The 16,007-nt window shown below is 34.1% G+C and overlaps 1 protein-coding gene across 6 annotated transcripts; it reads right to left on the reverse strand.

Moving 5' to 3' along the window:
* Positions 1–519: 519 nt before the first annotated feature.
* LOC121264471 (probable LRR receptor-like serine/threonine-protein kinase RFK1) lies at positions 520–14,269 on the reverse strand. 6 transcript variants are annotated; one of them, XM_041167649.1, is made up of 25 exons: positions 14,251–14,269; positions 13,880–14,032; positions 12,874–13,048; positions 12,401–12,472; positions 12,215–12,283; positions 12,064–12,135; positions 11,697–11,768; positions 11,511–11,582; positions 11,337–11,408; positions 11,155–11,226; positions 10,993–11,064; positions 10,837–10,908; positions 9,026–9,094; positions 8,229–8,294; positions 7,335–7,397; positions 7,194–7,241; positions 6,996–7,039; positions 4,249–4,637; positions 3,974–4,172; positions 3,348–3,494; positions 2,545–2,663; positions 2,257–2,467; positions 1,611–1,842; positions 1,329–1,479; positions 690–1,229 (listed from the first exon to the last, which is right to left on the reverse strand). In XM_041167649.1, exons 2-25 carry the CDS (start codon positions 13,971–13,973, stop codon positions 840–842), a joined length of 3,042 nt encoding a protein of 1,013 aa, XP_041023583.1. In that variant the 5' UTR covers positions 13,974–14,032; positions 14,251–14,269; the 3' UTR covers positions 690–839. The 6 variants fall into 6 exon arrangements, with proteins under 6 accessions (XP_041023582.1, XP_041023583.1, XP_041023584.1 ...); XM_041167650.1 differs by lacking the exon at positions 14,251–14,269 and adding an exon at positions 14,209–14,224; XM_041167652.1 differs by lacking the exon at positions 14,251–14,269 and having other exon boundaries at positions 13,880–13,948; positions 13,999–14,038.
* Positions 14,270–16,007: the final 1,738 nt, after the last annotated feature.

The following is a 16,007-nucleotide window of genomic DNA, read 5'->3' on the forward strand; positions in this document are numbered from 1 at the left end:
TTTTTATGTCTTCATCTGCCAAAATTTATCATTTTTATTTTTTTAAAAAAAGTTTAAATATGTTAAAAAATGTGAAAATAAAATAAAAAAGATGAATTTTGCTTAGGCAGCTCAGCACGCCCAACGGGCATTATTGGACGGTAGCCTAGCATCACTCATTTCGAGAAGGAGATGAGATGGAAAAAATTAGTTTAAAAAAGTTGTAATGATTAATTTGAAAGTATTTTTCATGTTTGAAAGATGTTTGGAATGAAGATGAGATTGAACGAGAAGAAAAACTTTTCCAAACAATAGTAGTAAGTGCTTTTCATCTATTGAAGACGAGACACCACTATTCTTTTGCCCTTCTTTTTTGCCATCTTTGGGGTTAAAGTTTGTTAGGATTGCTCATGGATAGTCTAAATTGCTCGTAAATATGGTATGGACTTTCTTCTATAATATTTATGTTTGTCAGTACGATTCAGAAAGCTAGATAACGGAGACGTGAATATTTCTCAGAAATGCTAAGAATCGCAACAATGATCGATTTTCATGTCTTTGTATTCATCAGATATATTGTAATCAAATTACCTTCCACCAATTTTTAGATTAAAAAAAAATACCTACGAAATAAAAATAATATTAGATACAGTCATTGGTTGTGCAAACATCGTGTACTCTTTCTGAAAAAGAGTAACGTCTACCATTCAAAAGTTATTTTTTCATGTAGATTACATATTTAGTATTTACTCACTTTTTTTTAAAAAGAGTGCAACTTTTATATACTTTATGATTGTAAATATCATTTCTCGAAAAAGAATATCTATTTTGATTGCAGAGCTACAAAGAGGAATGAATGCTCACACTTCTCCGCAAGATTCTGAGTCTGGTTTGATATCACCCAAGTCATGTCCAAATGTAGAGGTAGAGCAAAATGTGTGGGCTGCTGTTGAATTGTGGGTTTGGCTTCCACTCGAACTCTGATTTTGCCTGTCTTTATGGAGGTCTCTCATGGCCTTAAACCTCAGGTCTTCATGATAGGTGCTTGCTTCTGGGATCTGGTCCGGAACAGACAATCGCCCTTCAAGCATGCTTACCACCTCCGACATGGTTGGCCTAAGTGATGCGGATGCATTTGTGCATAACAAAGCTGCTTTAACCATAATTTCAGCTTCCTTTTCGTCAACCCCAGACTCCAACCTCTCATCAATGAGCTTCATCAATTTTCCAGTTTGTTGCAAATGGCAGGCCTGCAATATAAATTATTCAATTACCATATTGTAAAAATTTATGGTAGCTTCAGGAATGAGTAAGTAACAATCAAACAGGGATACGAAGTCGTATAGTACCCGATCTAAAAGACAAACACAGTTGTCACTTGGCATATAATTATTGTTGTTCTTTCCACTGAAAATTTCCAAGGCCAAAACTCCAAAACTGTAAACATCTGCTTTGTATGTCAGATGACCCCATAATGCATATTCTGGAGCCATATATCCTCTGCAGATCAAAATCTGAATGTCTTGTAATTCATTACTGAATTTAAAGCACTTTACAAAAAATCATGTATGCAATTAATGCCAATTTGCCACATAAATAACTATGAGATTGTAGATAAGTTAGAAACCGACATGGTTCCAGCAATTCGGGTGGTAATGTGGGTCTTCTCCTCTTCATCGAGCCTAGCCAATCCAAAGTCGGATATTTTAGGGTTCAACTCTCCATCCAGCAACACATTAGTTGCTTTGATGTCTCTGTGAACAATCTTGAGTCTTGATTCTTCATGGAGAAAAGCTAGACCTCTTGCTATCCCAATACAGATCTTAAGCCTTGTAGGCCAGTCTAGTTTAAGCTGACTGTTTTCTGGATGTACAACGACAAGAAATTCATCGAAAAAGCATAAAATGGGACACTGACACAAGAACACAGTACAAAGAGAAACCAAACTAAATAAACCTGCCAAAACTGAAAGAATAAAAAACAAAAACAATGACTATCTGAAAAATCCGGGAAACCTACAGGGAAAAACCAGGAAAAAAAAAACAAGAAGATACAAGAACACATACAAGGAGAAACAAAACACCTGAAGACACAAGAACACAGGAAACATTCAAGGAGAAACCAAACAAAATAAAAAAAAGAATATAAGATTTGAAATCCGGATAAGCTCAGCTGAGGCAAACATTAGCTGCATAAAACTTCAAATCACAAATAGTTCAATACTATATTATTTTTGTCATAATATCTCACAGCTGAGCAGAATGACATATTACTCACCAAATAGGGCACCAGCAAGGCTATTATTTTCCAAGTACTCGTATACCAACAATAATTGATCCCCTTCAATGCAACATCCATGAAGATTCACAAGATTTGGGTGTTGCAAACAGGAAATCATTCCCATCTCATTTAAAAACTCCCGATTACCCTGTTTTGATTTAGACGAGAGCTGCTTAACTGCTATGACAGTGCCATCAGGTAATTGACCCTGCACCCAACCTTAATCAAATAAGCAGGAAAATCCATACTCAAATGGAATAAGTCAAGTGAAGTAAGTTATGGTACCTTGTAAACAGGACCAAAGCCACCTTCTCCAATTTTGTTGGCACAATCGAAATCATTAGTTGCGGCTTTTATCTGTTTTAAGCTAAAAGTCCCCGTCACCGAATCTAGTCGTCTAGTGTCTGTACAAGACGCACATAAGAACCAGTAAACCAAGGAATTCACTTTCTTTGTAATTACTTGCTCAGGTTACACTTGAGGAAAGATTAAAAGCTCATCTGCATAGCAAACCACGGGGAATATGCCAACCGATTTTCTTATTTTTCTATATATCATGGTCATAAACTGATTTCTAACACATGCTATCAATTCTTCATTCACAAAATCTGACCATTAAAAAGCAATACTTCAACCACTTGTATCAGAACTCAATATCGTCATGCTTGAGAATCCTTTTCCGTTGAAAAACAAAATATGCCCAAACAATTTAGCTCAGTATCTCCTTCAAGAAACTTTTCTTTCTGAAAACAATAACTACATAACTTATGGTCCAACGAATCAGCATAATTCAAGAGCCAAAAACCATGCTTCATGGACAGATTGTTGTAATAAATATTTCTTATGGAAACACTTCTTAAAGAAGATTTAAATCTAGATTTTGCTATCAACTGATAAAATTAGGTATAATAATTGAATAATGCACCTTTTGGATGCATTTCTCTAGCAAGTTAAGACGTGTAAACCACAACCACAATAGTAAAAAAGTCAAGACATCGTACTTCTTGGACATCATTTAGTCATTCAACTTGGCTGTATACAGGCAATTAAATCAATTTGAGAATCAGACATTTGATTATAGCCTGCACCTTTTTTTCCCCTCCTTTTCCTCAGCAAACAGCCTTTCCACCAAAGGATTCCCCCTAAAAAGAGTAGTAAGCATAATGCTCCAATTGCAACTCCAACAATGATATAAACAGTTCGATTGGTTCCACCATTCCGACAGAGTTTGAAATCTGCACAGAGAAACAGACTAAACCAATTATGCTTCCAATCAAAGGATTTAAAGAGCAACATATCTTCGTTGGTGTTGCACTGTTCTAATCTTGCAACTAAATGCATACTGCTTCAATTTACAGGGTATGATTTAACAAACAATGGATTGAAAGACCACAGATGAATTCCTTTGATTCAACTTCAAAATAGCAGTTCATGAGCTTTGTCTTTATGCTCTTTCTTATTTTGCACTGTGCGCATATAAGCCCAACAAAATGGAAGGAAAATGATTTCATGCATCTCAATACAGAACGAACACTGTAATCTTTTCCTAGTCAGATGAAACAGATAGAATATTCTCTTTCCCATACAAATGCCTGTCTCCCCAAAAGGTTCCCACGATATTCTCTTGTTGAAAATCATGGGGCCTAGTGCAAGTAATTAAAGTATTTATAGATGGTAATAAGACAATGAGGAAACATTCACACAAAGTACTCACCAGAAACTACAGAAACGGCTGATATAAGGGGACCATAAACTCCTCTATCAGGAATTCTTGTCGTCCCTTTACCAGCCCAATAGAATCTGATCTCTAGAATATTGTTTGAGACGATCACATTTGATATGGGTTTTACAACTGCCTTTTGAGCAACACCGGTGTAATCTTCAACGTTGAAGTCCTTCACCACTAATATTTCCTGTGGCAAAGAGTTCTGATTAAACCTTGATATGTAACGTCAAATATACAGAATTTCCATCAATGTCACAGATTACCTGAACATAGATATCAAATACACGCTTCCCGAGACTGTTATATGTTTTGTCATTCGTAAACACTATCTCTGCAAAGTGGAGATTTACGGTGTAGTTCCCATTTTCTAAGCAATAATGGAAATAAGTGAGCGACATAGGAGATACACGTGCTGTGGCATACAATTCAGATATATTGGCTGATGAGAGATGTAGAGTGTAACGTGTATTTTGGTAATTATTATCATCCATGAAATCCCCAGTGCTACTAAACCCCCAGTAACTATTGTCACGAATAAAGTACTCCGCAGCACCACCTTCAACATCTGCATCTCCTTCATATACAACTGTGACTTTATCTTCCTTGATGGCTACATTGTTTCCACCAGAATTAATATGCAAACAATTTGAATCTGCCATAAAATAATAATTTTAAAAGTATCTATTAGAAAGCAAGCTTTATGATAATCACAGACATATATGCTTATATACCCCTATGTAGTCTTTAACTATCAAGTGATCACAGCAATTCATAACTACTTTAAAGCACGCTACCATAATAATTCAATCACTTTCAATTCAATTCTCTCACTCCTCTCCAAAATTAAGCTTCGAGAGAATGAAACACTAGCTGTAAAGAGTGTAATAAATCACTCTCAAAGCCAACACATGACAGCCCCACAAATCTGTGAAAATTGTTTACCTTCTGCAGCATGCAGTTGGAGGGCCCTGAACTCAAGGAAACTGGAGGTCTACTGTCTAAGGACTTGCATATACTCAGCTCATTCCCAGTGGAGTTCTTCTACTTGCAAGCTAGAATGGAAGATACACCCTCCATACAGCCGAAATTGCAAGACTTGATTTGCAATAAAAGTTAAAATTAAATTTTCTTGCAAAATTTTAACTTTTATTGCAAATCAAAGGTTGTCATGTCGGCAATGTGGAGGGCGTGTCCTATACACCAGCTTGCAAATATAATTTTTCTTCCTAGTGATGAAGACTAGTTTAGAAGAAGATGGATGCTCTCCTATTCTCCCACTACATCCTTCCCCAAGACCCAACTCCCCATCCAACATATCAACAACCCCTTTCAATGGAAAAACACCATTTCTGAATTGCCCCCAACTTCTGTGTTGAAAGTTGCTAAATTTCCATAGAGCACGTGGCCCCATGTTTAGTACCCTCCAGCCCACTTGCAATTAGAGATGGGGCCAAATAGGGAGATGGGCCTTTCAACGAACTGTGGAGCCCCAGGTCCACGGTCACCTTTTTTAAATAAACCGTTGATATCCTCTTTCATCTTCTCCAATTGGTTCTTCATAAATGCCGACAGTGGATTTCTAAGAGTGCTTCCCTTGCATCAGGATTATCAGCATCTTCCTACCATGTTGATCCTCATCAGCCTTGAAAGCCTCCGTCCATGAGTCTGTTGCACCTCGCAGTCCTTGGATGTCCTCAACTATGCTCATGAGAAACTCAAGACTGTCCCCTACGACTGGATGTCAACCACTTATGTCTTTCTAGTAGTTTCCAGGATTTTCTGGCTCGTTTTCCTTCCTGCTACTAGGAGCTTCAAATGTATACCCCCACATACTTTATTCTTTAAGGTAGTAAATAAAACTTTTTCTACTTCTAAAAACTTATCAATGTTTAACAATATCATTTTTTTATGAGTACTACAAATCTGATTTGGAGAAATGCAAGAAAGAAGGGTGCAGCCCTAAAGCATGCGAGCTCTACAACAGAAGCACTGTTAAAGCAAAGACTGAAAAGAAAATATTACCAGAACTACCCAATAATTCAATGAATAGATGGTATCTAAGAAAGAATCATATTTAGCAACAGAAGCACTACTTTCCACACCCTACAGTCCTATATTCCAAATTCACCACTTCAAGCAAAGAGAAGCTGCTCACTATGCCATTCAACCCATCCTACTTTTAAATCATCATCAAGAGAAGCTGACAATATATTTCACAGGAATGCAGGCATCACCCAGTATACTCAAATAGAAAAATGACCACGAACCAAAGCTCCGTAGTTACCATCAATGTAAAAACAGATTATTTATTTTCCCTCATTCATTCTACACATAAAAACGGCGGATATAAAATTGCCTCTTCTTTGTACCAAACTCTCCACCAAAACAATGCAAAAAGTAGCTGCGGTCACTATAAACACTACCTTATGGTCAGAGTTAACCTCATAACCAAAGACTCAAGCTCAACTTCTAACACAGAAAGTGTTCATCAGAACTGATGTCTCCATGAAATAAACGAATCAGGACCTCATTTGGTTCTGATTCCAATCTTAGAATGATTGAAAAAACCTAAGATTCCAATTAAATCTTACTCTCATCAAGCCCATATGCTTAGTCATTGTTGCACTTTATTCTGAATGGTGGAAATAAATCAGGGAACAAGGACTCAAAAGGCAAACCCACACCAAGCCCCTGTAAAAGTTTTCCATGCTCCAATTTAATGCAAATGTTCCATGTGAAAACATCATATTGATTTAATGCATATGTGCCATGTGACCTGCAGAAATTAAGAGTGGCCTAAATTTTTTAGAATTTCTTTCGTAGGGCTAGCTGAGATTCGCTTGAGCAGTTTTTAAATGATTAAAATAGTTTATATGTCTATACTTATAAATGAAAACAATTTCTCATTTTCATATGAGAGTTCAAAGAGAAATTTCAAAGAAAACATGGAGAATTGATGTTAGTTTCATAGCAGTCAATAGTTTTTGGAACACCAGAAATGTATCCTTACATCGTGGACAATTGAAGTTCTTTAAGCAATGAGGACCTTGTTTTCTGTACAAAAATGAGTATAAAAGAATATATCAATACAAAATGTAGTCGTCAATCAATATTTGGAATCCTAACATTATACAAAACTTCTCATTTTCTAGCTGCTTGGAAACTTAGTAAAAAAAAGAGTAATAAATCAACAACAAAAGCATCTTACATGTTGTCCTCCTTTAAGGAGCTTTGAAATAAGTTAAGATTCAAATTCCTAATAAAATAACAGAGGTTGAAAGAACCATCAGCTTTAAAGCCATGTCAAAGTAGAATTATACGAAAATAAGTAGTATAGAAGTAGCCTGACAAGTTTTCTCCACAAGCTGGCTGTTCAGGACCTTGCCATGTGAAGTTATTGTAGGAAAGATCACTGCATCCATACATCAGAGAAAACCATGTCAATCCTTTAATAAAAAATAAAAAATAAAAAACATACAAAACTAGAACAAATAAAAAAAAAAAAAAAAAAAAAAAAAAGATAACATGAATCTAAGAATACTATTATTTAGTATTTCAAAAGAATTTGAACCCAAAAGGCATGTTATCAGGGAATGCCATTTCTTCAAAATGGCCGAGATATAACACTAATGCTAGTAATCTCACCATCCAGAAAATAAAACCAAATTTGCATAATTACATGCTGAAAAGCCCAGACAATGTCGGGAGGAAGGTTTAATACTGAAGTTGTTCAGACCTGCCTCAGGGCAGGATGAGCAACAAAGGCCCTTCTCACCTGCCTTAAAATTGATTTTCTTTTCTTTGCCTCTCAGAATATTACTGGAAAAGTAATCTAGTGTATATGGTGACTCATATCTTTTTTTTATTGGCATAGGGACTCTCAATGCAAAACTGTCAAAATATATTAATATTAACTATAAAGAGTTTTGAGGAAATTCTATTTTTAAGTTCCGAAACATGCATTAAAAAGACAGACCATCTACGGAAGAGAAAATAGAGCATTCATGAACCTGATAGCATTAAAACAAAATAAAATAGAATTAAGTAAAAAGAAAATCAGGAACCTCCAACCTATTATATGGAAATTGTTTGTTTGCAGTATTCCACTTTTAATATATAATAACAAGAACGGTTACGGATAAACCAAAACCACATGGGGATAGCACCAAGTGAAAAGTAGACTGCCAATATATCCAAATGATGAAACAAAATTAAAAGCATACCAGATTAAAAAAATACATACATATTACTCCCCGCCTTCAAAATTGATTCTGGCACATTTCCTCTTAGCGAGTTGCCAGTTAAAAAGCTAACAAAAACGCAATCAAATGTTTAGTGTTTTATCCAAATACTAAAACTCTAAGCATTTGAACACATCCTACCAGAAAACATAATACTGCATTCTAAAACATTTATGACACAGTTCTGCCCAGAAAGCAAGCTTGATTATAGAACATCGTTGAGCTAACAAGGGTGTTCTGGGATAAGATCTTTCTAAGGGTTGATGTTGCTTGGGTTATGCCTATGAGGGTGGTGGATTTGTTGGGTTGTTGGCCAAAGATGCAAGGCAACCATCAAATGGCAGCAGTGCGGAAGATGATTCCATTGTGTATTATGTGGTGTATTTGGACAGAAAGGAATGCGCGTTGCTTTGAAGATAAGGAACACACAATGACCAAGTTGAAGAATTTTTTTCTTCACACTCTAATGTGTTGGTTTTCCACTATTGTATTACATGGGGATAATGTTTAGGAATTCTTGTCTTTAATTTATCGTTTTTAGAATGTAGTTAGGAGTTCCTATGTATACTTCCAGTATACAAGGACTATGCCTATTTCATTCATATGTATAATTTCTATCTTTTACTGATAAAAGAAAAAAATTATAGAACATCGTGGCATAGGTGTCGCATGCACATGTTTGTTCAGGTGTTTGTGTGTGTATAAATTGTGTCCTCTAGATTTTGAAAAATATTTAAGTATGTTAGCAATGGAGGTTATAATATATAAATTAATACAGCCTGTACTTTGATATACTTACAGGAATTTCAGGCGCTCAAAGTTGGCACTGGTTGGAATCTCCCCAATTAATTTGTTAAAACTGACATCCCTACCACAATAACAAAGTGACAAGATAATTAATATTCATCCTCAGAAACAATTTACCGACCTGGAAAGACCTAAGAAAAAGGTGATCTAAAATTTTATAATTTGAAAAAATACCTTACATGATGGATATTCAGGTAGCCTAGGTCATTTTGCTTATCAAAGAAAACACTGGTTCTATCAATATGTTATGTCGTACTGAACATGGCTTTTGCCCATTCTTTTATTAATATACTTTTACTTATAAAAAAAAAATCAATATGTTATGTTTGCTAGTAAGCCATGGAAAAGGGAGCAAGCCAGACAACACTAACAAGAAAAGAATTGAGAAACAATAGCAGCAAGGAATTCGGGCCATGTTCAGCAGTAAAGAAATGAGTTTCATAGTTTTATCACAGTGTTTTAGGAACTATAGGTCTCTGCACTTTGATTTTACGTAAACCACATATCTACAAGTATGTTGTGATACCCTGAGTAGGGAAAGCGTTGCATGGGTGTTAAGTTCCACATGGGATATTTACTAGGTGGATTGACCTTTATAAGTGATTCCTCAAAGTTCCATATAACTTCAACTGGTTCTTTTTAAGGTCATGACAAATGGTATCAAGGTCGACAAAGTAACGCCATATGACACCAGAGCACTGCATACAAGGCAGGACAGCCAGAATGTCAAGAATTCAAGTGAGGGAAGATTGTTACCTTAAACAGTGATGAAAAACTGCAAGGGTGCTCTGTTCCATATGGATGTTTACTATATAGAACTGAGCTTGATAAGTATTACTGGAAGCTCCATGTGCAACTTCAACTGGTCTTTTATGGAATAGCATTGATGTAGCTAATAATTCCTTGGGTCATGACATGTGGACACATTTGCACACCAATATGTTGTGTAATTTGCATAAGTACGTGCCCAAATGTCTAACAACAAAAAGATGTGCCCATTGCTATCTTCAGTTTCTGTAATTAGGTTGCTTAAGAAGAACACAATATTCATAGTGTTTTTGAGCCAGGTTGTTTTCTATTGTGTTGATCTTTGCAATAGACTCAGAACTTATTTCTACATCTTCATTAAAGCCATTTTCTATTCCTTTCTTTTTATCTGATGACTTTACATGAAGTATGAATGTTGAGATATTGCTTATCATCTTTGCATGAACATTTACTATGTTCTTTTGCCTTGTTAAGTGATAATTGAAAGCTTGAAGCACCAAACAACACTTATAATCCTGTCTTCAAAGAGCATAAATGATACTTCCAGAAATGCTTTTCTATTCTCAGTTAAGAGAAACTAACACCATTGAAAATATCATGCTTTTCCTTTTTCCTTTTATTCTTTGGAAACAAAATTTAGAAATACTTCTTTGAAATACACAACATACTATATTTGGGATTTGGGTCCCCAAGAGTTCCTACCCAAACTCGAGGGCCTAGAGTGGCAGTCCACAGCATTTATCTATATTATTATCCACTTCTATAAATTTTTTACTACCCACTTTCACAAAACCAAGTATAAAATACATTAAAAATTTATTTCAAGAATTCTCAAAAAACAGAGAAGTTTTCACTTAACAAACACAATTCAATTTTTTTTTTTTTTTTTTTTTTATAAATAGCCCCCATCTTTCTAGTTCATTCCAACAAAAAACATGTTTTATTTAATTATTTATTTTGCAGATACACACCCCCACATATGCCATCACAAGCTAACAGAATACAGGGCTCCAATACATCACATGCTTTACTTACAACATTTCCAGATTCTTCATAGTCCAGATGTATGCAGGGATCTCCCCAGAAATCTTACAGTTTCTCAAAACCCTGAGATTTAGAACGGAATTATATCAAGTAAACCATCATCAGATCGAACATATACAATTTTTACCATGAAACCTGTTGACATACAATCTTACTATGCCAGACATGTTTCTCAGCATAGGAAAGTCCTGATTTGGCCCATCCATATCGCTAATCCTCCTGTATAAATGATGATAAATCTATTGATTAATTAAAAAAATCACACCCTATTCAAACAAAAGCATCAATTTAAGAAATCTTTGTACTCACAACTCAGCTAAATTATACAGGAGAGATATCTTGGGTGGGATGGGTCCCTCCAGTCCACTTGCATGCATTTCTCTTCAGGAATTCAAATTTGAATGAAATTAATAGAAATACGTGTAAGGTTAAGGTCTAATGTCGAAATCTCTGAAAAGCACTTGAGATTTTTTGAGAAACAAGGATCATACAGTCTTGTCAGTTGTTTCCAGTTCTGTATGAAGTCAGGTAGCTTTCCTTTGAAGTTGTTGTCATTTATCCTACTGCATATGGAATAAAATGATGTTCATCAATCAATATTTGATACCTGTGCTTTAAAAGCAAAGATGAATACGTCAACAGAAGAAAATATAACAAACTCTCACAAATCTGTAAGATTTTGCAGCCTAGAAAAAGTCTTCGGCAAGTTTCCTGTCAAATTATTTGAGGAGAGCACCCTGCAATTACAATATTGCAGCAATGAACCAACAAAATTTTTCATAAATGTGAAAAAAATGCAAAGAAAACTAAAGAATTATAAAACACCAAAATGAAGAAATAAGATGCCTCACAAAGTCTGCAAATTGATCAAGTTGCCAAGCTCAGGAGGAACAATGCCTGAGAATCGGTTTGCTTCAAGGCACCTATTTGGAAAAAAATAACTAATAAATAAACCCCAAGGGGACTAAACTCATGATTAAACCCTCCAATAGTAAAGCAAAGAAATCATATAGACAAAAATGGAAAGGTTTCAGCGGTTTTTAGGTCATGGCAAAACAATTTAACAAGAACTTCAGAGCCTTTTACTTCATTGCACAACTTGAACAAATTCACGAAGACTTTTATCACCATAAGTCGTCCAATATATTAATGAAAAGAGAGAGAGAGAGAGAGAGAGAGAGAGAGAGAGAGAGAGGCAAAATAAAGATTAAAACGCACATGTATTTGAGAGTCGTAATATTTCCCAATTCCTTTGGAATTTCCCCTGATAAGCGATTCGCAAGAACAGAGCTGCAAGTCACTTGCTGGTTAATTTAAGATAAAAGCAACAAAATGAAAACTTAATAGATATTGTTTTACAAGAGCTCACATAAAATTCAATTGCATTGAAGTCCATTCCAGTGGTATCATCCCATTGAGATAGTTGTATGCAAAATCACTAAAATGAGAGGAAGATCAGTGTAAATTGAAAACAGTGAAATAATTCTAGTGAATTGTGTTAGAAACAATTTCTGTAAACTCATACACAACAGTGGAGCATTTCAAATGATCTTACATTTTTTGGAGATAACGAAGCTTGACCAGTTGAGGTGGAAGCATGCCAGAAAGGCTGAAACCCTTTAGCATTCTACAAACACATGGGAAATCATATATATGTATACATAGTGTGCTACCATCAATTTACACTAAATTACATATGTCATGGATATAGAAAAAAGGCTGCCTTTGAAAACAATGTTTGGCAGGACTTAATTTACAATGTACACTCCAAAAACATTTTACCAACATAATAAAAATAATCAAAAGAATAGATAGATATATATATATATATATATATATGTAATATTGGAGATTAAGGCTTAGATGAGTTAACTAAGGTTGCTCACCGGAAAAAAAAAAAAAAAAAAAAAAAAAAAAAAAAAACACCATTAACATAGATTTCCCATCCAGATTATAGAGATGTACAATGATGCATAAGATGGAAGATTTGATGTAAAACTAACTAGTAACAAGATGGGGAAACTATACATCGTTACGACATGGCAGACGGTATTGTTCTCAAAGTGGCAATCACAATCAATACTGCTCTCAGAATTCCTTGGTGGCTCTGGTGCTATCCCAACCATTTCAACTTCACATGAATTGCCATTAAACTTCCAATACATTGCGCCCATCGTACTAGTTATTTGTTGGAGTGCATCAACTAAACGTCATCAACAATCAAATAACCATCACATGTCAAACCAATATTGTACAACTGTACTTATTAGAAAAAAAAAATTGGCAATCCTACTTCATTGCTCCACATTTGGCCATATGAAACTTAAAAATATATGTTACAAAGAATTGAGGAAAATGCCAGATTTAAAGCAACCTTCAGGCTTGAGGCAAATGCAAAGAACTAAAAGGAAATTTTTACGTTTCTTCGTTTATGTTTGTCTTCCTAAAATAACTTTTGCTTTTAGTTTCCCTTTCTTCTTTCAAGAGATATCAGCTCACGATCCAATAGAAACTATAACATTTAGATTATTAAACTAGAACATTTACATACTTCTATCAGCAAACTTGCATTTCCTCCACAAACAAACACATGCCTCAATATGAAATTCCAGATTTGGGTTATGATTAGTCCGTAAAAATTTAAAAAAACATAGACGAAAAAGAAGCAAAGCCAAACAATTATGCTATAAATTTTTATTTCAGGCCAGCAAGAACGAGACAAATTAGACTGAATGGAACTTAGCCCATGTAATAACATACAACCAGAAAATCATGAACAAATTAAGCACCATGTTATCATAAATTTTCAAGGGGGAAGAAAACCCAACTTTCCGTTAGGTCACCAAGAAAATCAAAACAAAAACAAGAGAAGAAAAGAAAAGAACACTTTGATTTCTTACAATGAAAATGATAAGCTAAGCCCAAATAGTCCATGCGGTTAACGGGTGACATTTAGTACTACGAGCTTCCCAAGATTTAAGCTTTTCAGCTTCTTTCATTTACCTCACCAAAGAGAATGGAAGAGAGCCCGTACCTTCTTCTTGGGGTACCCTTGCCTCCGCAAATCCAAGCAACCTGAAGCAACTCGACGCAAAAATCATAAAACCGAAGAGGTTCTTTGCCAGCATGATCAAGAATTTGACAAAAACAACCGGAGCTTCTGTAGGAATCGAGTTATTACACTTTCCTTCAGGTTTCGCAAAGAGAAATTTTTATCATTCTCTCATCATCATTTCATTAATTGACATCAAGATTATTAGAAAAAAAAAAAAAAGGAATGAGAATAGATTTTTTCTTTCGCAAAAGCTTTGGTATGAGAATCCAGCACTGTCTGCAGTTGACACTTGACAAATCTTATCCTACCCAGATGTGAAAATGCGTTTCAAGACGACACTAATTACTAGCCTTATAATGCTATTTGACTGCCAGTTATGTTCGGAATCCTTGGATTCTCCAGGTTTGGGACTTTCCCCCTCTCTCTTGGGAATCCACTGTTGATGGCTGGAAATTGGACTATAACCTGAGACCCACCTACCTTCTGTATAATTAATCACTACTAACTTTTTATTTCCTGTGTACCTTTGCTTCTAATATATAAAAGTAGTCAACTTGCTCAAAAGCAAAAAAAATTTAACATGAATTTCGTTACAAGAAACCAAGTTTACAAGGAGAATTGGTTGTTGTTTACACCCACTGTTTTGTATAGAATCGAAAACAACTTTAGTTCATGTCCTTCGATCTCTCACAACTTCCGTACGTGTGGCGGATTGCTTAGTGTAGAATCGAAAACAATTAATATGCAAATGCTTGTATGCTTTTTTAGTTTTTTGCACTAATTTAAGTGGCGGCTTGATTTGGAAGAGAAAGCAATTTTGAACTTTGTATATTCCAAACATACATGCACCAGGTGGCTAGGCACATGATCAAGGTAGGGTACGTGCTAGCTAGTGGTTCAATAATTTTTGGACCATCCTATCTATCTCAAAATTTTTCATAATTTTCTTTTTAAATATAAATACTTTTTAATTTTAAATCTTAATTTTTTCATCCAATCATTACAAGTATTTGCTTAAATAAAACACAAAAATAATATAAATTTTTTAAATTTTTGAATAAAGATAATATTCTAATAATATTTTTATTTAATTTTTCTCTCTTTTTTCTTGAAACTTTATAAAAAGATCTTAAGAAAACATCTTTCCCAAGCATCTTCTTAAAGATCCATATTGAATTTCCTATTTAGAACTGAAATTAGAAAAAATCTGCAACTTCTCGCCATGCAGCAATTAACGTCGCACCCACTCTACCCTTTTTGTCTAAAACAAAAAGATGCATGTATTTAAAGTAGATTATCATGTAAAGAAAAATGATTTGTATATTTCCTACATTCTTTTAAAAAAGTAAATTTAAAGTGAATAAATTATTTTTAAAATAATTTTACTTATTATCTCTATACATTACACACTATATCTATTTTAATTTTTTTTTCATTTTTTTTATAATAAATACGTGATATATAGATGATAAATAAAACAACTTAATTAGATTAATAAAAATAAAATAAAAAATAATATTAAAATATATAAAATATGTAGTGTTAAATGATGTTGACATCCCTCTTATTTTTAAGGTGTGCGGGAGATAAGATCAAACGTGACAGGAAACGACGTGGGAACGTAAATGCATGCATGAGCGAATCTGACCGTACTTAATACTCACAGAGTTCAACTATTCCATGCAAGTTGGTCAAATGAATAAATTCTACCACGCAATAATCAATGATTCTTCGGAAAAGGATAGGACGAGAAAAAAAGCAGCAATATCAATAAGGTACTTCCTTAAATATTTCTATGTTTTTCTATGTGTTTTTTTTCAATTATTTTTTATAGAAATTTTTTTAATACTTTTGAATATTTAAAAAAATAAAATAAACTTAAAATATTATTAAAAAATACATTCTTAATCATAAAATAAAAAAATACTTCCTCAATCACAAAGTAAATAAGGAAGTATTTTTATTATTTTTTATTTTATTTTGTGATTAAGGAAGTATTTTTTAATGATATTATGAATTTTTTTATTGTTTTAAAATATTTAAAATTATTAAAAAAATCTATATAAAAAAAAAATAAAAAATACACATAAAAAAACATATATTAGAG

This window comes from Juglans microcarpa x Juglans regia, chromosome 5D (genome assembly GCF_004785595.1).
Source record: "Juglans microcarpa x Juglans regia isolate MS1-56 chromosome 5D, Jm3101_v1.0, whole genome shotgun sequence".
Lineage (NCBI taxonomy): Eukaryota > Viridiplantae > Streptophyta > Magnoliopsida > Fagales > Juglandaceae > Juglans > Juglans microcarpa x Juglans regia.

What these genes read in the sequence shown, in the direction of transcription:
- LOC121264471 (XM_041167648.1), bottom strand. Translation starts at nt 13,973, where the DNA reads ATGCTGGCAAAGAACCTCTTCGGTTTTATGATTTTTGCGTCGAGTTGC. An exon ending in TCAATGCAATTGAATTTTAT is followed by an intron (nt 12,136 to 12,214) that starts GTGAGCTCTTGT and finishes AGTGACTTGCAG; the next exon opens with CTCTGTTCTTGCGAATCGCT. An exon ending in TATTTGATATCTATGTTCAG is followed by an intron (nt 4,173 to 4,248) that starts GTAATCTGTGAC and finishes TCTTTGCCACAG; the next exon opens with GAAATATTAGTGGTGAAGGA.